This window comes from Taeniopygia guttata, chromosome 23 (genome assembly GCF_048771995.1).
Source record: "Taeniopygia guttata chromosome 23, bTaeGut7.mat, whole genome shotgun sequence".
Classification (NCBI taxonomy): Eukaryota; Metazoa; Chordata; class Aves; order Passeriformes; family Estrildidae; genus Taeniopygia; species Taeniopygia guttata.
Genome location: NC_133048.1, coordinates 1,630,209 through 1,652,476, shown reverse-complemented (window position 1 = coordinate 1,652,476; position 22,268 = coordinate 1,630,209). Strand labels below are relative to the sequence as shown.

Here is a 22,268-nt window from a genome sequence, read left to right as displayed (position 1 = left end):
TAAGCAGTTCATTAATTGCCAGTGAAATTATCAACTGCCACCCACTTAATAGAGGGTGGTGAGGGATATAGACTCTGTTAATATATTGCCACGGTGAAAAGTTTCTATAAAAAAGGATTATAAAGGGCAGTGTTGGGCTGAGAGGCTCCCAGCGCTGTGGGCAGGGACTCCCAGGGTTTCAGCCACTTTGGAGGAAGAGAAATGGGTGCAGGGAAGGCATGAGGGATCCCAGCTTGTGCTGAACACCCCTGCAGAAGGTGAGGACTGACAGCCCCGAGCTCCCACCCCTGCCCACGGCGGAGCAGCCGGCTCAGCCCTTCCCGGCACGGCAGCGCTGCGGGGCCGCCCTTGGCCTTGGGAAATCTGACATTCCACGGGACACGTGGGGATCCGCCAGGAGCCTCGTCCCTTCCCCCGGGAATCTCCTCCTCGCTCCCAGGAGCTCGGGGGTGACTCAGGTGCGCTCTTTGTGCCGGCGATGCGCTCCTGCCCTGGGCAGGTGCCGACCTGCAGCAGCGCCGCCGAGGGACACCCACAGGTGAGCGGCCTGGGGACCCCCTCTGCCGCGACCCCCGGCCCCCAGGAGGTGGGGAGGGCCCTGGGGAAGTGCTTCAGCCCAGCCTGGCACCAGGGAGATGGGCACTGCCGGCAGCGTGCGCGGGGAAGGAGGAATCGGGGCTTTGCGCGTTCCGCCGGGGAGCGTCCGTGGGCACTCCGGTCCTGCGGGTGGGTGGGTGCAGTGGCTGAGCTGTGCAGAGCAGGGGATGTGTTCACCCCTCGGCGAGGGGGAATCTTGTTATTTCACCGGTAGGCAAAATATTTAAGGAGAGGTGATGCCAAACGCAGCCCTGGGAGTCTTTTCTGCAGCTCCACAGCGCGTGGGGTGCGTTCATCTGGCACGATGCGAGTCAAATCGGAGGGCAAACCGGGGTCAAAGCGGCCACGCAGGGGCCTGGGGTTGGTGAAAATTGGTAGTTTTGGCTGCCCAGCTCCACGGCAGCCCCTCGGCGCTGCAGCCCCCCAGCCCAGCTGATGCCTCAGCCCTGCCGTGGGCTCCCGGTGCGTGGGGACACGGAGTGGGGACACCGCGCTCCCCCTGCGCTGCCCGGGGGAGCCACGGCAGATTCCAGCGATGGGAGAGGACGCAGCAGCGCAGTCACGCCCCGGCGGCTCCGATTTGTTGTCTGCCTGGGCCAGGCCTGGCAACGTCAGGGAAATTAATAACAAATACCTGGGCAACGAGGCGGGAGCTGGGGCAGGATGGGGCTGAGCCACCAGAGGTGGCTGGAGGATGCTGTGGTTGTGGCAGAAACCCCGAGCGTTGTCAGGTCCCCGTCCACAGTGGGGACGGTGCTTGGAGGACACCCAGAGCAGGTCTGTGCTGTCAGCACAGGTCAGGGATGGTCACAGCAGCAAGGCTCGGTGCTGTGAGGTGCACAGTGGGGACCTTTCGCTGCTGCTTCAGTGTCTGTGTGTTCTCTCTTCCCAGGCTGGCTAACAGGATCGGGGAGCCATGAACTGGGGGTCGTTTGAGGGGCTGCTCCGTGCCGTCAATGTGTACTCCACAGCCTTCGGCCGCATCTGGCTGTCCCTCGTCTTCATCTTCCGCCTGCTGGTCTACGTGGTGGCGGCCGAGAAGGTCTGGAGCGATGACCACAAGGACTTCGATTGCAACACGCTGCAGCCGGGCTGCACCAACGTCTGCTTCGACCACTTCTTCCCCGTCTCCCACATCCGCCTCTGGGCCCTGCAGCTCATCCTGGTGACGTGTCCGTCCCTCCTGGTCCTCATGCACGTGGCCTACAGGGAGGCCAAGGAGGAGAGGCTCCGTGAGATCAAAGGGGACAGCTATCGCCGCATCTACCCCAACCCCGGCAAGAAGCGGGGCGGGCTCTGGTGGACGTACCTGCTCAGCCTCATCTTCAAGGCCAGCGTGGACGTGGTCTTCCTCTACATCTTCTTCCGCTTCTACAGGAACTACACCCTGCCCCGGGTGGTGAAGTGCGAGCTGCCGCCCTGCCCCAACGTGGTGGACTGCTTCATCTCCCGGCCCACCGAGAAAAACATCTTCACCCTCTTCATGGTGGTCACCACCTGCATCTGCGTGGTGCTGAACGTCATCGAGGCCACCTACCTGGTCGGGAAGCGGTGCCACGAGTGCCTGGAGGCCGGAGGAGGGGACAGCCGGCGGCACAGCCACGACTGCCCCGTGTCCTGCGCTGACCCCGTGGGCACGGGCAGGCAGGTGTTCCATGGGGCTGACTACAAACCCCCCACGGCCACCATCCCTCTCACAGCCTCCTGCCCCACCACGCTGTCCGAGGATGAGGCTCAGTCCTAGAGCTGCCCAGCTGGCCTGCGACTCCCTGGCTGCTCTTCCTCCTCTGTGCTCCAGTGCAGGAGTGCTGAGGGCGGCAGCACCCTGGAGTTGGGCTGTGCCTGAGGGGTCTCTGCCTCTCCTGTCCTGGGAAAGGCACTTTACATCGACCTGCTGAATTTGGGGGGAAGCAGGGGCTGTAGAACACGTGCTGTCCCTGGCTGTGATAGGGAGCAGCAGCTCCATGGCAGCAGTGAACTGACAGTGGTGCCCAGACTCTGAGCCTGTACCAGCCAGGACAGACACCCTGATCCCCCAGGAAACCCATCTCCCTATCTCTCACCCTTCATCAGCCACTCTGTGGGTGTCAGGGTCACCTCAAACGGATGCAATTGTCATTAATAACACTTATTAGTTGTGTGGGGACAAGAGCAGGTCCTTGGTGCTGCAACCACCGTGGTGAAGCGCAGGCGTGAGGATCCGGCCAGGCAGGCAGAGCCCGCTGTGAGCTGCTGGATCATCCTGCCTGGCCAGGGCAAAACACCTGAGCAAAACAGCCAAACACAGGAGAGGAAAAACACCCCAAGCATTTATTAAATAATAACATTAAATGGCAGAATCTGATCTCGTTTATTGTTGTAATACATCGCGTTCGGCCGTGACACGGGCGGTGCTGCCATTTCCGAGGCCATCAGAGGCAGCTGAGCATTAGCTGGCATGAATAATTAACAATAATTTCATGGCAAATGAGCTCACAAGCAACATTAACATTGAACATGCAGCTCGATCTGTTACTGGTCTTGCTTTACTCGGAGGGTGTGATAATTATTTTTGCCACGAGCCGTGGCAGGGCCAGCGCTCCCTGGCTCTGTCCCAAAAGAAGTGGCACGGGGGGTGAGGGAACACCATCGCTGTGTCCTTTATGTGACTGAGGCCATTCTCAGTGACAGATCATTGCAGTGATCCAGCTGAGACCCTCCATGGGCAAAACTGAGCTCATTCCCACAGGGGAGGGGAGGCTGAGGGAGGGGATGCTGGGGATGGGCAGGGCTGAAGGGCAGCCAAGGGCAAGCAGGGCTGCAGCACTGCTGGATGGGAGGGCAGGGACTGAACCAGCCACTGGTGGGGCTGAGGATGGTGGAGAAGCCCTGGGGGGATCCTGGCCACGGGCACAGAGCCCAGAGCAGCTCCTTGAGCTGAGTCTGGGGACTTTGGGGTCAGAGATACAGATCATGAAATACACAGGGAATTTTCTCCACTTCTCAAGGGAAGCTGTGCTGGCACTGCCTTCCCTCCATCCACTCCTCTGCTGGATTATCCACCTGAAAGTTTTCTTTAGGAAGTGCATAACGTCAGAGGACACAAGTTGCTCTTTGTGTGCGAGCATTGCTCCGAATTAAAGAGCATGGGCTGGGCTGTTTGTTTTCCAGCAAGGTTGGCCACTCCTGCTGCAGCCTGGAGAGTAGAACCCTGAGGAGTTCCCCTCTGCAGGCACTAATGGGGACAGAGATGAGCCCCAGAAAAACCACCCAGTCCCACTTCCACGCACCAAAGCAGAGCTGGAGCTGCTGCCCATTGCGAGACACCTGAATTTCCACTTGCTGGATGTTGTTGGGCGGTTTTGTCGTGCTCAGAGCAAACACTGCATGTTGGAATCTGTGGTATTGATGATTCTGAGATTGTAGAAAGTCTCTGTCAGCCCCGCTGCCAAAGAAGAAGCCATAATTCGTCTGTGGCATGAAGAAGGAGAAAAAGGACAAGACACACCCAATTTCCTCCATCTTGTCCCCTTTGGACCCCTTATCTAGAATCCTAAAATTTTACTTTTGCACCCGTGCCACACTTAATTATTACTTATATCAAACACTCAGAGCTGGTAATTCATCCTGTAAGATTGAAAACTCTTTTCCATGGACAGAGATCACAGACAGTGTCTCTGGGGGCTCTGTCCAGGGGGGTTCCTGACCCCTGCCAGGGTCCCAGGGCAGCCAGAGCAGCCAGAGGGAAGCCCTGGATTCCCACAACTGCAGAGCTCTGGGTGTCTTGTGCCATCCAGGCTTGAGATAAGCAGCAGTCAGACAGAAAAATGGGAACATTTGAGTGCTTGTTTTGACATTGGTGCTGCACAAATATCGGTCTGGATACTGGGATATCTCCTGGGATGCAGGGTCAGCAAACCAGGGGGTGTGTCACAATAAAAGCTGAACATTTCCCAGATTCTGCATCCTCACACAGGAAATGCCCTGTATTTCTTTGTGGGGTCCCAGAAGACCTCCTAAATTCTGGGGCGAGGGGATTTTAAAGAAACTCACTCCTAACTCCAGCCCAGGCAGGGATGTGCAGGGGATTGAGTGCACAGGTCAGGGTAAATTGGCCTTCCCAGCTTGGGCTTGTTTCTACCCTGGCCAAAACTTGCCTGTTTGCTGGGAAATGAGGAGAATCTCTCTGATTTATGTCCAGCCCTGGCTGCTGGCTCTCAGGACCCCATGACCCCTCTGCCCCTGTTCTTGCGGGGGAGTCTTGTCCCCGGGGATGTGGCCCTGCAGGGGGACAGCTGTTGGCAGGCAGAATCTTGCCATGCTCCATTTGAGACTCTTCTAAAAAGGGTCTTGGGGTTTTTTTTCCTGCTGATTTGGCATGCACCAGCTCCACTGTTTGGGTTTTTCCCTTATGGAGGAGCCAAGGTTGGTCTCCCTAAGTCTCTGGGTGTTTCAGTGCTCACATCTGGCACTGAGGCCTCTCAGCTGTCGCCCTGCTGTGTGGGAGCAGGGTGGCACCAGGGTGACACGTCCTGGGCATATCCCTGAAGCTCCCAAGTGCTGAGATCTGCAGAACCACGCTGGCACCTTTCCCCTGCGCCCCCGCTACCAGCGTGGGCACAGGGATGTGCCCCTTAATGGATTTATGGATTTCCCCAAACACCCAGCTCAGCGTTTCAAACACTGCAAGCATGGGCTGCTTCAGCTCCCCACCCAGCTGCCTGAGGGGGATCTTCTGCCTGTGCCAAATGCACCTGAATTTTCTCACCGTGACCACATGGCCACTCCAGAAATTCCAAAACTGCAGGCAAGAGGCTGCCCAGGGGTGATCTGGCCTCACTCTTCAGCTGGCCCTTACGGGGTTTGGCCGTGGGGCAGGGAGCAGCTGCCTCTGCAAGGAATCGGAGCTGCCAGTGCTCACAACTTCCCTCTCTCCAGGGTGTTTCACCTCACAGGCCACAATCCCCAGATTCCTGCTGAGATCTCTGCATCAACATAGCTCAAATTCCTGATCCGGGGTGAAGGGAGGCTCTGGAGCCCCTGCTTGGCTCTGATCTGGGATTGGGGTGCCCATGGCTGTCCCCTCCTCCAGGCTCCCCCCATCCTGCACCCCCAGGTTCCCACCACTGGGACTCCTGGTCTCCCATTCCATTGTCCCCAGCCTGGCAAACCCTCACGGGCTTTATTTGACCTCCTGGAGACAAAAAGCCTCCAGGCAAGTGGCTGCTGGTCTGCCAGGAGAGCAGGGAGCAAATCTCTGCTGGCACCAAGCGCCCTGGGGCTCTTCAGACGTGTCCCATGGGAGGGGTGGCCCTGGCGAGGTGCCGAGGTGGCTCCAGCACGGCTGATCGGCCCCAGGGTGTGCCAGAGGATTCCAGGGAAGCCTCGGGGCACTCAGAAACCAGGTGAGCGGAGGGAAGTGCATTCCTGCCCGGTTAAATCGGCACAGGCATCGATGGCGGCTGATCCATGGGGCATCCGGTGGGATGGGGTGACTCAGCCTCCTGAAGCCACCGGTGCTCTGGGGACAGGGACACCCCCCTTAGGGACACCTCCTGGGTCCCATGGGGGTGCGGGGACCCTGGTGCCACCCTGCTCCATGGGAAAGGTCCCACCTGGCCACACCGGCCCCGCCAGGGCGGTGCCTGCAAGTTCCTGTAGGTTGGAGATACCGATGAGCTGTTGCAAAACTATTACTAAGGCAAAATCATTTCAAAAGTGGGTTACAATTGCGTAATGTGGGGCTCTCAGCAGCTCTTGTGGTGGGCCCACAGCTGGGGCACGGTGCGAGGTCTCTGCCAGACCATCCCTGCAGGAGATGGGACATCACCTGGAAGGAGCTGCTGGTGTTTCCTGTGCAGGAACGTGTCTGTGCTGATCTCCCTGCGGGATGGGACCTGCCTTTTGTTGTTCAAGCCGTGCGTGTGTGTGCATGTGAGCAGCAAGAGCCTCTCCAGGAGCTGTTTGCCAGACTCACCCAGTTACTGGGAACCAAACCAACCACCCTTCCCCTCCCCTCACACGCTCAGACAAACCCTGCCTGAGCAGGAGGGCTGTGGCTGGGAAGGAGCTTCCCTGCTCTGAGAGGCACTGGAATCTGGACACCTTCCTCTGGCTCTCCCACCTGGACAGGTACGTGGGGCACAGGGTACTCTGGGGCTGCCAGGGTTGAGGGGGGACAGCCTCGTGGTGTAACGGGGGGTGGGTGGGACCTGGAGCTGCTGTGACCATGGGGTCGGTTGTGGGGATCCCAACATCACACAGTGCCACTTTGGGACCCCACAGGCCATGCCAGGGCCCCCATTCCATGGGGTGGGGAAGGGGAATGGCACAGCGTGGCACCCCGGGGGCCAGCAGTGGCCACCCCAGGCCTTGCACCTCTGCCCCACTCCCAAAAGAGGCAGAGACCCCCCGAGAAAAGTGGTTCTGCTGAGTTTGCAGGGTTAGGTGGGAGCGGGGCGCTGCCAGGTCCAACGCCCTGCGCCCACACGGGGCAGGACCTGGCTGTGACGCAGTGGGTTGGCATCCCGGGGGCTGGCAAGGGTGCCGGGCTCTGTGGGAGGCAAAGCAGCGCTGCCGACACAGCTGAGCACACCTGAGCTGCCCCTGCTCTGCCCGGCTGCCACCCAGCTCCGGGGAGCCCCTGGGGGCTCACGCTGTGTGCACACACCCCTGCCACGGGGACTGGCACAGAGCTGGGCACGGAGGGCACCGCTCCTCCCTGCTCCGCCGCGGGTCCATGACTGGAGCCAGCGCTGGGCTGAACCGGGCACACGGGTGCTGGGCAGGTGGGTTTTGGGCAGCTGGGAGCTGGGCTGGTCTCACTGGCACCAGGGGTGGGGTCATGGGTGAATTGGCAGGCTGGTGAGGGGGCACAGGCTCTGGGGGCATGCAGGTTCCATCCACACCAGCTTTTATGGGCAAAACAGCAGTTCCCCTCTCCCAGTTTGAAATCCAAGGGTTGGGTGGGAACGCGGTGATTGCTCCCCACCCCGACTCCCGGCCGAGGGTTTGCCAGGGAGGAAGATCTGGTTTCAGATGGGGCAGTGAGCAAAGGTGTGTGGCCATGGGCAGAGGCACAGCCCTGGCACTTGGCACACGCTGCCAGAGACCCCAGCCTGGAGCCACTCAGCCCAGCCACCTTCCCGGTGTGTCCCTGGGCCAGAAGTGTGGGAGCACAGCCACGGTTCGGGGCTTGCTGCGGGTGGCCCTGGGCAAGGACAGGCTCCCAGAGCGCTCCATGGGCTCTGGGCAGTGCTCCAGGTTCTGTTCTGTCCCCACAGCCCTGGGACACCACAGTGCTCCGGATGAGAGGACTCTGATCACCAGCCTGCCATCGCGCCCTGGCTATGCCCCGTGCTGGACACTGCCCACCCCACAGCCCCCGGTGAGCGGGGAAGGAGCCTGAGCCTCCTCCAGGTACACCTCGGCAGGCACTGGGTGGGCAACAGGCAGCGGCAATTCCTTAAAAGTGAGAGCAACCCAGTGTTCGGGGAGTCCCTTTGCAGGGCAGGCACCTTCACAGCCCAGAGGGGTGTAAAAACCACCTGGTTTGTAAATCCAGGTGTAGTAAAGCTCCCGGTCAGGCTTGGCGTGTCTCCCTCCTCACACAGGGCAGCCCCAGGCGGAGCTGCAGAGCCGGTTTGGCCGTCGGCTCCTCCGGAGCAGGAGCAGAGCGCTGGCCAGGGTGACATGCTGGTGACACACGCAGACTGTGACACGCACGGACTCTCACTTTCTGTAGCCCCACTGTCACCTGGGTTTGGGCTGCCTCAGGTATCACCTGTGAGACAGAAAACAGGTCCCTGGCACCCCTGCTGGGACAGGAGCAGCCGTTTCTCCTTTGGCTGGTGATCCTGGCCTGCTCCTGCAGAAAGTGCTGCCAGTTTGCACCAGCACACACCATCAGGCACAGAGCTGGTGGCAGGGACTCGGCCAGGTGGAAGTGCAGGTAGATTGTGTCACCTCTGCCACCAGGAGTGTGTGAGGATGGGCTTTACTGTCTGCAAGGGTGAAGAGCCCCCATCCTAGATGAGTGTAATGTGGTGGGGGAGAGGGTTGAGTGTCAGCGGGAGATGTGCAGCCCCAGTGGTGTCTCCCAGTGCTCCTTCTGCCTCTCCAGGTTGGGTGACTCTGGGTCTCCTCGGCTGCCATGGATTGGAAAACGCTGCAGGCGCTGCTCAGCGGGGTCAACAAGTACTCCACAGCCTTCAGCCGCATCTGGCTCTCCATGGTCTTTGTGTTCCGTGTGCTGGTCTACGTGGTGGCGGCCGAGAAGGTCTGGGGCGACGAGCAGAAGGATTTTGATTGCAACACACGGCAGCCAGGCTGCACCAACGTGTGTTATGACCACTTCTTCCCCATCTCCCACATCCGCCTCTGGGCCCTGCAGCTCATCTTTGTCACTTGTCCTTCCCTCCTGGTCATCATGCACGTGGCCTACAGGGAGGACCGCGAGAGGAAGAACCGGGAGAAGAATGGAGAGAATTGCCCCAAGCTCTACAGCAACACGGGCAAGAAGCACGGCGGGCTGTGGTGGACCTACCTGTTCAGCCTCATCTTCAAGCTTATCATAGAGATCCTGTTCCTCTACCTCCTCCACAAGATGTGGGACAGCTTCGATTTGCCACGGCTGGTCAAGTGCTCCAACGTGGATCCCTGTCCCAACACCGTGGACTGCTACATCGCCCGGCCAACTGAGAAAAGGGTCTTCACCTATTTCATGGTCGGAGCCTCCTCCATCTGCATTGTCCTCACCGTCTGTGAGATCTTCTACCTCATCTTCAAGCGAGCTGTCCAGAGGGCAAGGAAATGGAGGAAATCCACCAAGCGCTCCGTCAGCTACAGCAAGGCCTCCACCTGCCACTGTCACACCAAGTCAGAGGAGAAGGACAACAAGTCCCAGCCCAGGTGTGTGGCAGCCCTAACTGCTGTCTGAGGGGTGCTGGGCAGGGTGGTGGGGGAAAAAGTGTCCTGGTATGTGCCAGGGATGGTTGGTACCATGGGTGACCATCAGTGGTGCCACCACCAGACTCTTCAGCCAGGACCTCAGTGGCTGTAAGGGGAGGGGGACACATCCATGGGAACTCTCCTGCTTGGGACCACGGGCACATCCCTGGCTGTCCCAGTGCTGTGGACACGCTCGGTGGCAGGTGGGTGCTGGCTGTCCATGGCCATGCCTGAGTGTGTCTGTTCTTCCCACAGAGGAGAAGAGCTGTGAGCTCACCCGTCCCAGCTGGTTCACATTCCCCTCAACTTGGCTTTTCCAGCCTGCCAAATCCTCAAACCCTCAAGAGGCAACCCGTGTGAAAAATTACTAAACCCAGTGAAGTAATGTCCCTGGAGAGAGACCCATGGGTGCCTGAGCAGAGATAAGGCAAGGACAGCTCTGGAGCTCTGCAGGTGGCAGTGCCACAAGCATGGACATCACAGCAGCACACAGACCCTCCGTGTCCTGCTGCTCCCATGCTGGGTGTGAGGGCACCAAGCTGGTGCCCAGCCAGGGCTGCTGTCACCAGTGCATGCCAGTCCTCCCAGTTCACTGCTCCTCACACATGCGCTGCTTTCTTTTGTACCAAGAAACCAAAAGAATTCTGGGCTCCGTGGCCAGAGCTCTCTTCATGCACCCAAAGTAATGACAGAGGACCAGGGCTCCTGTCTGTTAGCAATTGTTCTGCTGGCCCAGTTTGCCCGGTTTGCCATTTCTCCCCCTTGGCTCACACAAGCACCAAGCCATGTCCTGCCCAAAAGCCCTTGCTGGCTCTGCTGCTTCCCTTGGTGCCTGTGTCCCCCCTCACCTCAGATGCACATCACACACGGATCCAAAAGGCCAATAAACGTCGTGTTTGGAGACACCAAGATCTGCTCTGCACGCTGGAAACTGGGGGACTGGTGAGGGCAGAAGACATGGATTTGCAGAGGTTCCTCAGGAGCCCACAGCCAGGCCCTTCTCATCCGCCTGAGCTGGGCTTTGGTTGAGCCCACAGCCGCGCTCACGTCCGCCCGTTCCGCCTCTCCCAGCTTGTCACGCGTCGTTAAACTTAAATTCAGCAGAACCTCACGCTGGCCCCCAAGGAAATCAAGGAGGGATGAGCATCAATTATTTACTAAACCTTGATAAATATTACAATAAATAGAAATGATTTCCATTTAATCTCTCCTTAAGCAGCACTAGCAGAGGGTCCGCCGTTCCCAGCTCTGCTCAGCCCGCCCGCGTTTCCCAGCCCCACGAGCGTGTCGGGGCGTGCTGAGACCCGCGACAGCAAAGCTGTGCCTGGAACCTGCGTGGGAGTTCCCGGCCGGGCTCCGGTGGGGCTCATCCCGAGGACCGACGGGACGCGGGATCGCAGATGGGCTCCGGTGGGGCTCAGCCCGGGAGCCTGCGGGACGCGGGATGGGGGCCGGGCACGGTGGGGCTCATCCCAGGAACCGGCAGGGCCCATCCCGGGAACCGGCGGGATGCGAGATGGGGGCCGGGCACGGTGGGCTCATCCAGAACCGGAGGGATGCGGGATGGGGCCGGGCACGGTGGGTTCATCCGGAACCGGTGGGATGCGGGATGGGGGCCAGGCACGGTGGGGTTCATCCCAGGAACCGGCGGGATGCGGGATGGGGCTGGGCACGGTGGGTTCATCCGGAACCGGAGGGATGCGGAACCGCAGCCGGGCTCCGGTGGGGCTCCAGCACCACCCAGCGCCCGCCGCGCCGCACGGACCCTCGGGGGCAAATCCCGAGCGCCGCAGCCGCGGTCCGGCCGGGGCGGGCAAGGACGGAACATCCCCGGGACACCGGGCGGGGAACGGAGCGTCCCCGAAACTCCCCGCCGGGCGGGGAACTAAACATCTCCAGGACGCGGGTCCGGGGTCGGAGCATCCCGGGCTCTCCGGCTCAGCGGGTTTGCCCAGCGGCGGACCCGCAGATGAAAGTGCGGGAGGCACCCGGGCTTCACCCCGTTCCCCCCCAGCCTCGGCCCCGCCGGGTCCGGCCGCCCCCGCTCCGCCCGCCGGGGCCGCCCCCTCGTCCGGGGGCCACGGGAGGGGGCGGCCCCGCACACCTGCGGCTCGGCCCGGCCCGGGACTAAGCCCCGGCCCCCGGTTTCCTGCCCACGCTCCTCCTCCGGCTTCCCCGAGCCCCCAATAACCGGAGCCACCCGGTCCGACCCCTCGCACTCAGCGCGGCCCGAGCCCGGCGGGACTGCCCGGCGCGGCGGAGGTGAGAGCGGGCACCGGGCTGGGGACACACACCGGGCTGGGGACACCGGGCTGGGGACACCGGGCTGGGGACACACACCGGGCTGGGGACACCGGGCTGGGGACACCGGGCTGGGCACGGGGCACCCCGCTGCCGGGGATTCCTTTAACGGCACAGCCCGCACTTCTCTGCTTAATTAGCAGCGGTTAATGAGGAGTCGGGGCTGTGGCCGCCCTGTCCCTCCTCACAGCCGGGCTGAGCCCCCGCGGGGTGCGGGCTCGGCTCCCCGGGATCCCGGGAGAGGCAGCAGGGTGGTGAGCGGTGCTGGGGATCCCCTGGCGATAGGAGGGGACTGGGGCTGGGAGTCCATCGCCCCGCAGCAAGGGAGCTGGTGAGGGGTTGTCCGTTCAGTTTGGGGTGGCAGCTGTACCCCAAGAGGTTGTGCTTCCCCTCTAGACCATCCTGCTCTCTGCTTTTTGGGAAAGGCAGGGTAGCAGCAAATTTGTGAGCTCCCATGGTGCCTCCTCTTCAGGTGCCCTGAGCTCCCAAAATCCCACTGGCTTCAGGCTGTCTTTGGAGCACCCAGGAGAGCCACAAGCTCTGGGTGCTGCTGGGAGGGGAGAATTCCTGTCTCTCCCAGCCCTCCGTTCCTGCACTGTGTAGGAGGAGCCCTCTGGGGCTCCTAAACGCTGCCTGGAACCCTCCCTCCCTCAGAAGTGGGATGTTCCTCAGAGGGTTTGCTGGGACAGTCTGCAGAGCAGCTATATCCTGAAAAAGCACGAGTTTAAGTGGTCACATCTGCCCTGTGCTCCCCAGCATGGAAACAGGGAACTGACGTGGCTGCTGTCTTCTCTCTGCTGGCAGAGGCAAAGGCTTCCTAGAAGATGGGTGACTGGGAATTCCTGCAGAAACTGCTGGACCAAGTGCAGGAGCATTCGACGGTGATCGGGAAGATCTGGCTCACCGTGCTCTTCATCTTCCGCATCCTCATCCTGGGCCTGGCCGGGGAGTCTGTGTGGGGGGACGAGCAGTCGGATTTCGTGTGTAACACCAAGCAGCCAGGCTGCACCAACGTCTGCTACGACAAAGCCTTCCCCATCTCCCACATCCGCTACTGGGTGCTGCAGTTCCTCTTCGTCAGCACCCCGACCCTGATTTACCTGGGCCATGTTGTCTATCTCTCCCGCAAGGAGGAGAAGCTGAAGGAGAAGGAAGCCAAGCTCCGGGCTGTCCACAGCAAGGACCCCAAGATTGAGGAGGCCCTGGCAGACCTGGAGAAGAAGATGTCCAAGATCTACGTGACAGAGAGTGGGCGGCTGAAGATCCGGGGGGCGCTGATGTGGACGTACATCACCAGTGTCATCTGCAAGAGCATCTTTGAGGCCGGTTTCCTCGTGGGCCAGTGGTACCTGTATGGCTTCTCCATGGTGCCCCGCTACGTGTGCAAGAGGGACCCGTGCCCCCATCAGGTGGACTGCTTCATCTCCCGCCCCACCGAAAAGAGCATCTTCATCATCTTCATGCTGGTGATGGGCCTGATCTCCTTAATCCTGAACCTCCTGGAGCTCTTCCACCTCTGCTGCAAGAACCTGCTTAGCAACATCAAGAAGGTGTCAGAGCCAGCTGGACCGAGCCAGGACACCTTTGTGGATGCCATGGTCTCGAGTCCCTACTCCCCCAAGCACTATCCCTTCCTGCCCATGGCCGAGAGCCACGCGCCCTCCTACCAGACCTACAACAAGCTCTCCAGTGAGCAGAACTGGGCCAACTACCGCAACGAGGAGAGCCTGGCACTGGGCAGCGGCAGCAGGCCCCTGTCGGACCCCTACGCCCCCGGGGCTGCCGAAGCCTCCGCCCCGGAGGAGAAGCCGGGCAGCCGGCCCGGGAGCTCAGCCTCCAAAAAGCAATACGTGTAGTGCCGGGCTGGCCCCGGCTGGCAGGGGGACATCCCTGGGTCCCTTGTGCCTGCAAAGGTGCTGGCTGCGGGCAGGCAGCTGCCTCTGCCTGGTTCTGTGCTCCACACATTCCCCTCTGGAGGCTCCGGGGACCTGCCCGCCCTGGGATGGGACGCTCGGGAGCACGGCCGTGGAGCGCTGCCGCCGCTCTTCCCTACAGACCCTGCAAGGAAGGAAACTGCACCGAGTTCCCCGGGACGCCGTGTCCTGTGTGCCTTGCCGTGGGAAAGGGAGCAAGCCCTGGAGCCACGCCGTGGAACAGGCTGTCCCCAAGGCCGGGGCTGGAGGCTGCTGGCCACTGGGAGTTGTGGTTCAGCCAGACCCCAGAGCCTTGGCCAGCGTGGAGCCAGGAGTGCAGCCGTGGGAAGCTGCTCCTCTCCTTTCCACGGGGACTGCCGGGAAAAGCTGGGCTGGGGCAGCGCTGACTGATCCTGGCCACCAGCCCCATCCCATTCCAGCAGTCCTGCACTGACTGATCCTGGCCACCAGCCCCATCCCATTCCAGCAGTCCTGCACTGACTGATCCTGGCCACCAGCCCCATCCCATTCCAGCAGTCCTGCACTGACTGATCCTGGCCACCAGCCCCATCCCATTCCTGCAGTCCTGTGCTGACTGATCCTGGCCACCAGCCCCATCCCATTCCAGCAGTCCTGGCATCTGCCCAGAGCTCGCTGCAGAAGCTGCCCCCTCCCATGGGACACAGAGGGGTTAAGGCAGCTCTGCTGTGACCAGCAGATTCCAATGGCTGCAGGGGCACTGGGGGTGACCCAGGAGTGTGAGTTCCTCCCCTCCCAGCCCTGGGCTCTTTCCCATGGGATGTGTGCCTTTAAGTTATTTTTAACCTGCTGGGCTGAGCATGGAGTTTCTGCCTTAAAGGTGCAGTTTGCAGGGACTTTGGGGAGCTGTGTCCAGCCTGGCCATGTGCCTTGGAGCCCCGTGGGGTTTAGGGAGGAATCAGCTGAAAGTTTGAGGGTTTTGGGGTTTTTATTACTTTGCACTAGTCGTCTCCTGCTGTGGGCTGTGGAGGGGGGGTGGGTGGAAGGACCAACTGTTGTCACAGGAGCTGTCACCCTGACTTCCCCAGCCCACTGAATGCTGTGAGAGGGGATTGTCCTGCTGTGACCAGGGGGCTGCAGGTCCTGTGTGACCAAGGTGTGAGTGAGGGTGGGGTGTGGGCACCGCCCTCAGCACTGGTTCCCTTCCCCTGGCAGATTCCACGTTGCATCTTGTTGAATAAAGTTGGATGAATGAGAAAAGGTGGAGGTGGTGTGTCTGTGCTTCCTGATGCCTCCAGGAGGGCAGGGGAGGGTTTGGGGCTGAGGGAGGGGGAAATGTTGTCCTGTGGGGGTGCTGGGTCTGGGGTGAAGGGGACAGTGGATGCCCAGTTGTGCTGTGGATGCCACGCACCCACTGAAAGCACAGCCCTCCCTGCTGTGGCCTCCTGTCCCCTGAGCCCAGCCTTCATTCAGGGTTTTGACAGAACTGTCACGTCCCAGGCTCATGTGGCCCAAAGCAGATCTCAGCACCTCTCCCTCCACTGCAGATAAACGCAGCAGAGGCCATGGAGCTGCTCGTGGCTGCATAATAGGTGGAAATGAACCACAGATAAAGGCACACAATGTGGCTGGGACTGTTGTTCAGCTCTCCAGCCACACCAGGCCACAGCAGAGCCTGTTCTTTGTCGAGGGCCTCTCCAGTGAGGGTGGGACAGGCTAAAAATACCCTGGAGAAAATGAAATATGGGTGATATGGGGCAGTATCGCTGCCATCGGCCGCTGCAGGAAATGAGGAGGGAGGCACCCAGCGGTGCTGCCCTTGGGCTGGGAGCTGAGCCCACCCTGGGCTTCCTCCCTGCTGGGTTCCAGAGGGGATGAAACCTCCTGGGGTGGGGGTCTGGGCACACCACCAGCTCCCAGCTCTTCCCTGTGCCCTGCTGGAGGGTGCTGGGGTAGATCCACTGTGGAAGGACCCTGCTCTGCTCTCCCTGTCCCTGGAGGGACCCTGCCCTGCTCCCACTGGTGCCCAGTTGGGACCTCCCAGGCCACTCCAGCACAATGGGGGGCCCATCCCAGTGCTCCCCAGGTATCAGCAGAGCCCTGCAGCTCTGGGGGGAGCAGCTCAGTGTGCTGGTCAGGAGGAAGCACGGAGCAGCCGTGCCATGTTTACCCACCACGGTGTCCCCGGCTCACCTCCCCTCTCCCAGACTCCTATTTTTGTTGGCACCGGGGAGCATCACACTTTTCCGAGCGACCCAGAAGGTGGAAAACAAGATGGCTGAGACCCCCCCACCCCTGGCCTGGATAGTGCACAAACACAGCTCCGTGTCCCACTATTGTTCCCGTGTTGTCACAAAGTGCCTCGGGGCAGCTGCAGTGACCCCACGCCGCCGGGACCTGCTGCCAACAACAACAGCCAGGGGCTTTACCTGCGGGCCAGGCTGGGCAGGGGCAGCAGCAGGGCTGGGGTTGGCAGCAGCCTCCCAGAAGGTGGGCGGGCAGCCCTTAGGCAAATAAAAGTTTGGAGCTGATAAGAGCCCGGGCTGGCCCGGCAGAGCCCTTTGGCACAGCCCGGGGATGGGGACAGACAGTGGCCAGACAGGCTTTTCTCACACCTCCACTGGCCTTTCTCACACCTCCACACTCCCTCCTGAGTAAACAAATGCCTCTGGTCCCTCCTGGGAACAGCAGTGACTGCCCCAACACCCGGCCCTGGATGATGATGCTGAGCCCCATGTTGGCACAGGCACCCCCAGAGTTAAGAAACACTTTGAGGCAGTTCTGCCAGTCCTGGAGGGACCACATACTCCCCAGAACCCCAATTCCCGCTGGGGATGTTGGTCTAATGCCAATTACAGTCCCCAGGAGCCCTGGGGCTCCTCTGCAGGGAGGTTTCTGCCCTCCTCCCAGTTAGGACAAGTTGGTGCCAGGCACCCTGCCCAGCTCTGCCATGGCCTGGGACAGAGGGCTGTCCTGCCTGAAAGGCTCTGCCTGAGGTGCTGGCCAAGCACCAAGGAGTTTATTTTTAACCTTTCCCAGCATCCAGCAAACAGCAAGTGTCTAAATGTGACCCACTCAGGAAGAGCCGAGGTGGGAGCAGAATCACAGCCGAGAAGGGCAGAGCGCTGGGCAGGAGGTGCCAGGCAGGGCCACAGCGTGGCCACACTTGCCCACAGGGTGCTGTTAACACCCAGGTGTGTCCTCAAGGGGAGTGGCAGCAGTCAGGAGCTTCCTCCTGAGCCAGGCACAGAGCCCTGACCCAGCATCTGTGCCCACAGCAGCCACCATCGGGGCAACCCCAACCAGGAATGATCCTCTGCCCTTTGCAGCCGCTGCCAGCGGTGCACAGTGAAGGAAGAGCAAACCCCACGGAGCTGCCTTCCTCCCTGGGTTATATTTAGCCCTGCTCTAGGGTCCTCCATGCACAGGCATGGCAGACAATGCGGCCCAGTGTGAGAACTGCAGGAGGGAGGAAACGCTCTCAATAGCTGCATCCTGACATTGTCGCTCACCCCCGGCCGCTTCCTCGTGTGGAGGCACCAGGACTGCAGTGCCCAGCACCCTGTGCCCACCCTGGCATGGTTCCCAACCCTGCCAGCAGCTCAGGGCATCATCCTGATTTAACACCAGGCAAGAAGAGGCTGCTGCCTGCAGAGCCAAGGGCTTTTTGTGGTATGGGAAGATCCATGTGGCCTAAAAACAAGGACCCACAGCGGTCCTGGAGTGCTGGGGATAGGGAATCAACCCTGAGCTGTACCTGCAGGAAGAGCCAGTGCAGGGAGAAGGGAACATGTTCCACTGTAGCTGCCCCCAGCTATGGCTTGAGGGATGTGACTCGGTGCAGAGCAGAGCTGCTCCTCTCCCACGGCACTTCAGGGCTTTTTCTGTCCACAGAAGGAGCCACCAGGAGCAGCATGGAGGGAGCCAGAGCAGGAAGCGAGACGTGGAGGCTGGGAGAGACTTGGCTGCTCTCAGGAAAAGGGCAAAACCAGAGCCTGGGAAAAGCCTGGGCTGGGAGGGAGCAGGAGTCTCCAGGGGCTGTGGGAGACACGCTGAGGGGACGTTCTATTGCTCTCCAGCACAGCAGAGTGAGCACCCGCCGTGTCCCGGGGCTGTGGGGACACCGTGCATGTCCTGGGGCTGTGGGGACACCGTGCATGTCCCGGGGCTGTGGGGACACCGTGCATGTCCCAGGGCTGTGGGGACACTGTGCATGTCCCAGGGCTGTGGGGACACTGTGCATGTCCCGGGGCTGTGGGGACACCGTGCATGTCCCAGGGCTGTGGGGACAACGTGCATGTCCCGGGGTCACCCCACTGTGGGCAGGTCCAGGGTGTCCTGGGGTCACTGCACTGCACCAGGATGGGACATCAGAGTCTGGGTCCCCCCCAGCCCCTCTCCTCCCGCAGCATCAGCACTCCAGGCCCTGCAGGAAGGGCCCAGATGGCCTCGGGCCATCCCCGTGCCAGCACAGGGTCACCTCATCCCAGCCCTGCCCAGCTGGAGCATCCCTGCTCTGGTCTAACCGGGCATCCAGAGCTGCCATCCAGGTGTGCTGGAAGCACGGCTTGGAGGGGAAGTTCTTCCACCACACGAAGCCACCCCTGACCCAGGGTGGTCTTCGACAAGACTGAGCATTTGCAGGTGAATGGCTGAGTGCAGGCTCGGGAGGGCAGGGTTTTACCATCATTATTTATTCAGCAAAGCTTCCTCTGGCTCTTCGTGAGCCCCAGCCCTGAGAGCTGCCCGCTCCTATTCTTGTCCCGCCGGCACTTCCCAAGCGGCACATTGTTGGGATTCAATGGGAGGAAGGGTGGGTTTACAGCACTGAAAGCTCAGGAGAAAGGCAGTGGCTCTGGGAAGTGCCTTCACCCCTGTCCCAACGCCTGCGGGATCCCACAGACCTGCAGGAGTGCCGGATGGGGGTCCCCAGACACACGGAAAACAGCTGGAAGTGCCACGGGCAGGGGGTGGCAGCAGGGCAGGGGATGGCAGCAGGGGGATGGCAGCAGGGCAGGGGATGGCAGCAGGACAGGGGATGGCAGCAGGGGGATGGCAGCAGGGCAGGGGATGGCAGCAGGGAGGGCAGGGGATGGCAGCAGGGAAGGGGATGGCAGCAGGAAAGGGGATGGCAGCAGGCAGGGGATGGCAGCAGGGCAGGGGATGGCAGCAGGACAGGGGATGGCAGCAGGGCAGGGGACAGCAGCAGGGCAGGGGATGGCAGCAGGGAGGGCAGGGGATGGCAGCAGGGGGATGGCAGCAGGAAAGGGGATGGCAGCAGGAAAGGGGATGGCAGCAGTGCAGGGGATGGCAGCAGGGCAGGGATGGCAGCAGGGCAGGGGATGGCAGCAGGGCAGGGGATGCCAGCCAGGTGCCATCAATGCCCAGGATGTCACTATCAGGGCTCAGCACTGTGCTGGAGCAGCCTCCCAGAGTGACACTGCATGGGGCTGGGGCAGGATGTGGGGCACCGGGGCCCCCCCAAAGGCCGATTGTGCCCCGGCCCTGGGAAGGAGGGGATCAATGGGCTGTAAACAGCCGGGGGAGCTGCTCCGGCGCGGGGCGAACAAAGGCGTTCCAGAGACAGCTTCCGAGCTGGTCCCAGCTGGGAGAAGGAACAGGACCATTCCCAGCCCAGCACACAATAGGGAACAGCCCCAAGCCTGCCTGGGAAAGCAGGAGACAAAGGGGAAGGGGATACTTCAGGCGCCAGCGCCAGCCTGCCAGGGGGACACCGTGGTGGGTATTGTGAGCCCCTGAGCAGGAGGTGGCAGCGAGACAGGGCTGGGACAGGCTCTACATCACACCCTGGCTCCTCCTGCTCCTTCTCCCCAGGCTCAGCTGCCCTCACAGCAAAGGTCAGAGTGTTCCTGAGCCCGGCCGAGGGCAGCAGACCAGCCCAGGACAGCAGCTCAGGCAGCACACAGAGCCGGGAGCAGGGCACTAAAGCTGTCAGCAGGGCAGGAATGGCCCTGGCCGGGGCACAGCACAGCACAGCGGGAATGCTGACTGCCTGCTGACCTCAGCACGGCAGATTTATCGTCCCGGGAGGGGAAGGCCGGGCCGGGGCAGAGCCCGGGCCTTGCTCAGGCACCACGGGAAAAAACAACCCGGGAGGCAGCGCTAACCCCGGCCCTGGCCCTGCTCAGGCAGCTCTGGCTGGGGTTTGTCCCTGCTGTGCCAGCACCTGAGGGGACACCAGCCACTAGCCCCCAGTGCCTGCTGCCAGCCTCTCCCTGCTCAGCACCCCAGTGGGACCCCCGTCCCCTGGGACCCCACCCTGTGTTGTCACAGCCCTTCTCCTCGAGATAAAGAGGTCAAACGGAAGCAGATGACGCAGCTGGGGGAGCTGGGAGGGAGGCACACAGCACACAGGCTGGGAATTCGCTGCCTCCTCCTCCTGCCTGCCCAGCACGCTGCTGCCAGGCCTGGAGGGCAGTGCCCGGCCAGGGTCAGCAGTGGCATTTGTCCCACTGCAGCAGCTGCTCCTTGAACACGCAGGGAGCAGTGACATGCCCTGAGACAGGGCTGGGCTGTGCTGATGCAGGAGACACAGAGGCCCGAGCACTGACAGAAGTTTATTGTGCAGAGGGCGGTGATCTCCCCATTCCCAACACATCACCATGCTGAGAGCACCACAAGGAGGACCAAGACTTTCACCTCCCCCTGTCACCGTTCCTGGGAGGGATGATGCAGAGGGGGGGTCCCCAGAGAGCTCCGTGGCTGCTGTAGTACATTGTGGTGCGGGGTTGATCAAGAGCCACAGGGGATACAGAAGCAGGGCAGCAGTTCTTCCTGTCACTGGCGGCCAGCCTGACCCCATCCCTCAGCACTCAGGTCCAAACTTCTTCTACTTTCACACCACGGAAGAAATCAAAGCTGAGGAAACACAGATGGAAGCGGGATGAGAGTGTTTGGTGGTGCAGGAGGCAGGCCCGGCGAGAGCTGAGCAGCTTCAGCCTCGCTCCATGTCCACACAGGGCTCCGTGCCCGCTCTGCCACCCAGCTCCGGGTACCTGCAGCAAATCCATGGGCTGCCAAAGCCGACCCTCCGCAGGGTCCCGCAGGGCGAGGAGCAGCGGTGCAAACAGCGCAGGGGTCAGCGAGTCCCCAGCAACCTCTCCAGGGCACAGAATTTGCCCGAATCACCCTTTATTAACTCTTTTCGGGCCGGTTCCTGTTGAGCACGGCCCGAGGGGCGAACTCCAGCTTGTCCTTCAGGCTCACCACCTTGGTCAGGTCCTCGCCCACGATCTCCTGCAGCTTGCGGTCCTCCCGCTGCTCCGAGATGCTCTTCTCCTCCGGGGCCGTGGGCGGCGGGTCCCCGCGCAGGAGCCGCTCCAGCTGCGAGCCCACCAGCCCCACCACGAACGCCACCGGGAAGGTGACGTACGGGGCCTTGGAGCGCACGGCCGCCCACAGCACCGACCACATGGCTGGGGGGGGTACCGGGCCGAGCAACGGCCGCAGGGAATGGGGACCCCCGGCCCTGGTCCCGGTCCCGGTCCCGGCCCAGCCCCGGTCCCGGTCCCGTCCCGCTCCGCCGGGCCCGGCCCCGCCCGTTCCGGTCACGGCCGCGAGGGGGCGGCGGGGAGGAGCTGCCCCCTGGCGGACAGAGAGGGAAGCGCAGCGCTGGAGGAACGACAGCGGCGGGGACATGGGGGGACATGGGGGACATGGGGGGACATGGGGGGATATGGGGACATGGGGGACATGGGGGACATGGGGGGACATGGGGGACATGGGGGACATGGGGGACATGAGGGACATGGGGGACATGGGGGACATGGGGGGACATGGGGGACATGGGGGACATGAGGGACATGGGGGACATGGGGGACATGGGGGGACATGGGGGACATGGGGGGACATGGGGGGACATGGGGGGACACGGGGAGGGACAAGGGGGACATGGGGGACATGGGGGGGGACGGGGGGGGACGCGGGGGGACACGGGAGGGACACGGGAGGGGGAATCATGGGGGACACAGGGGGGATACGGGGGGAGAATCATGGAGGACATGGGGGAGACACCGGGGGACACGGGAGGGACACGAAGAAACATGGGAGGGACACGGGGGGTACACGGGAGGGACACGGGGGACACGGGGGAGACACGGGAAGGACACGGGAGGGACACGGGGGGACATGGGAGGGACACGGAGAAACATGGGAGGGACACGGGGGGTACGCGGGAGGGACATGGGGGGACATGGGGGGACACGGAGGAACACGGGAGAGACATGGGTGGGACACGGGAGGGACACCGAGGGGACACCGAGGGGGAGTCATGGGGGACGTGGGGAGAGAAAAAGATTGAGGGACACAGAGGGACACTAGGAGAAGTCATGGAATATGTGGGGGAACAGCGAGGGGGAGTGATGGGGTGACATGGGGGACGCAGGGGGAACACGAAGGGGAGCGTGGAGGGGACACGAGGGGGAGTCATTAAGGGAGACAGGAGGAATGAACGGGAGAGGACAAGGGGGAACATGGAGGGGAGTCACGCGTGGGAGCTCACAGAGAGACACCCACAGTGGTGTTCCAGAG

General features: G+C 61.8%; 4 protein-coding genes across 10 annotated transcripts; 3 read left to right on the top strand and 1 right to left on the bottom strand.

Moving 5' to 3' along the window:
• Nucleotides 1-387: 387 nt before the first annotated feature.
• Nucleotides 388-2,936, top strand: LOC105758805 (gap junction beta-5 protein-like). 2 transcript variants are annotated; one of them, XM_012570671.5, is made up of 2 exons: nucleotides 388-538; nucleotides 1,490-2,936. In XM_012570671.5, the coding sequence occupies exon 2, from the start codon at nucleotides 1,514-1,516 to the stop codon at nucleotides 2,339-2,341; it is 828 nt and encodes a 275-aa protein (XP_012426125.3). In that variant the 5' UTR covers nucleotides 388-538; nucleotides 1,490-1,513; the 3' UTR covers nucleotides 2,342-2,936. The 2 variants fall into 2 exon arrangements, with proteins under 2 accessions (XP_012426125.3, XP_072774036.1); XM_072917935.1 differs by lacking the exon at nucleotides 388-538 and adding an exon at nucleotides 1,271-1,374.
• Nucleotides 2,937-6,372: 3,436 nt separating this feature from the next.
• On the top strand, nucleotides 6,373-10,729 carry GJB3 (gap junction protein beta 3). 5 transcript variants are annotated; one of them, XM_002195852.5, is made up of 4 exons: nucleotides 6,377-6,708; nucleotides 7,860-7,995; nucleotides 8,699-9,486; nucleotides 9,781-10,729. In XM_002195852.5, the coding sequence occupies exons 3-4, from the start codon at nucleotides 8,729-8,731 to the stop codon at nucleotides 9,794-9,796; spliced, it is 774 nt and encodes a 257-aa protein (XP_002195888.4). In that variant the 5' UTR covers nucleotides 6,377-6,708; nucleotides 7,860-7,995; nucleotides 8,699-8,728; the 3' UTR covers nucleotides 9,797-10,729. The 5 variants fall into 5 exon arrangements, with proteins under 5 accessions (XP_072774039.1, XP_072774037.1, XP_030146367.3 ...); XM_072917936.1 differs by having other exon boundaries at nucleotides 6,374-6,708; nucleotides 8,699-10,729; XM_030290507.4 differs by having other exon boundaries at nucleotides 6,374-6,708; nucleotides 7,832-7,995; nucleotides 8,699-10,729.
• A 926-nt stretch (nucleotides 10,730-11,655) lies between these two features.
• GJA4 (gap junction protein alpha 4) lies at nucleotides 11,656-14,978 on the top strand. Of its 2 annotated transcripts, none has more exons than XM_030290404.4 (2): nucleotides 11,656-11,787; nucleotides 12,631-14,978. In XM_030290404.4, the coding sequence occupies exon 2, from the start codon at nucleotides 12,651-12,653 to the stop codon at nucleotides 13,680-13,682; it is 1,032 nt and encodes a 343-aa protein (XP_030146264.4). In that variant the 5' UTR covers nucleotides 11,656-11,787; nucleotides 12,631-12,650; the 3' UTR covers nucleotides 13,683-14,978. The 2 variants fall into 2 exon arrangements, with proteins under 2 accessions (XP_030146264.4, XP_072774035.1); XM_072917934.1 differs by having other exon boundaries at nucleotides 11,672-11,787; nucleotides 12,583-14,978.
• A 5,305-nt stretch (nucleotides 14,979-20,283) lies between these two features.
• Nucleotides 20,284-21,244, bottom strand: SMIM12 (small integral membrane protein 12). The gene is made up of 2 exons (XM_030290405.4): nucleotides 20,735-21,244; nucleotides 20,284-20,597 (listed from the first exon to the last, which is right to left on the bottom strand). Exon 1 carries the CDS (start codon nucleotides 21,150-21,152, stop codon nucleotides 20,874-20,876), a length of 279 nt encoding a protein of 92 aa, XP_030146265.1. The 5' UTR covers nucleotides 21,153-21,244; the 3' UTR covers nucleotides 20,284-20,597; nucleotides 20,735-20,873.
• Nucleotides 21,245-22,268: the final 1,024 nt, after the last annotated feature.

Bases quoted from the DNA above. Each gene is read 5' to 3' on its own strand.
- LOC105758805 (XM_012570671.5), top strand. From the start codon at position 1,514: ATGAACTGGGGGTCGTTTGAGGGGCTGCTCCGTGCCGTCAATGTGTAC.
- GJB3 (XM_072917938.1), top strand. From the start codon at position 8,729: ATGGATTGGAAAACGCTGCAGGCGCTGCTCAGCGGGGTCAACAAGTAC.
- GJA4 (XM_030290404.4), top strand. From the start codon at position 12,651: ATGGGTGACTGGGAATTCCTGCAGAAACTGCTGGACCAAGTGCAGGAG.
- SMIM12 (XM_030290405.4), bottom strand. From the start codon at position 21,152: ATGTGGTCGGTGCTGTGGGCGGCCGTGCGCTCCAAGGCCCCGTACGTC.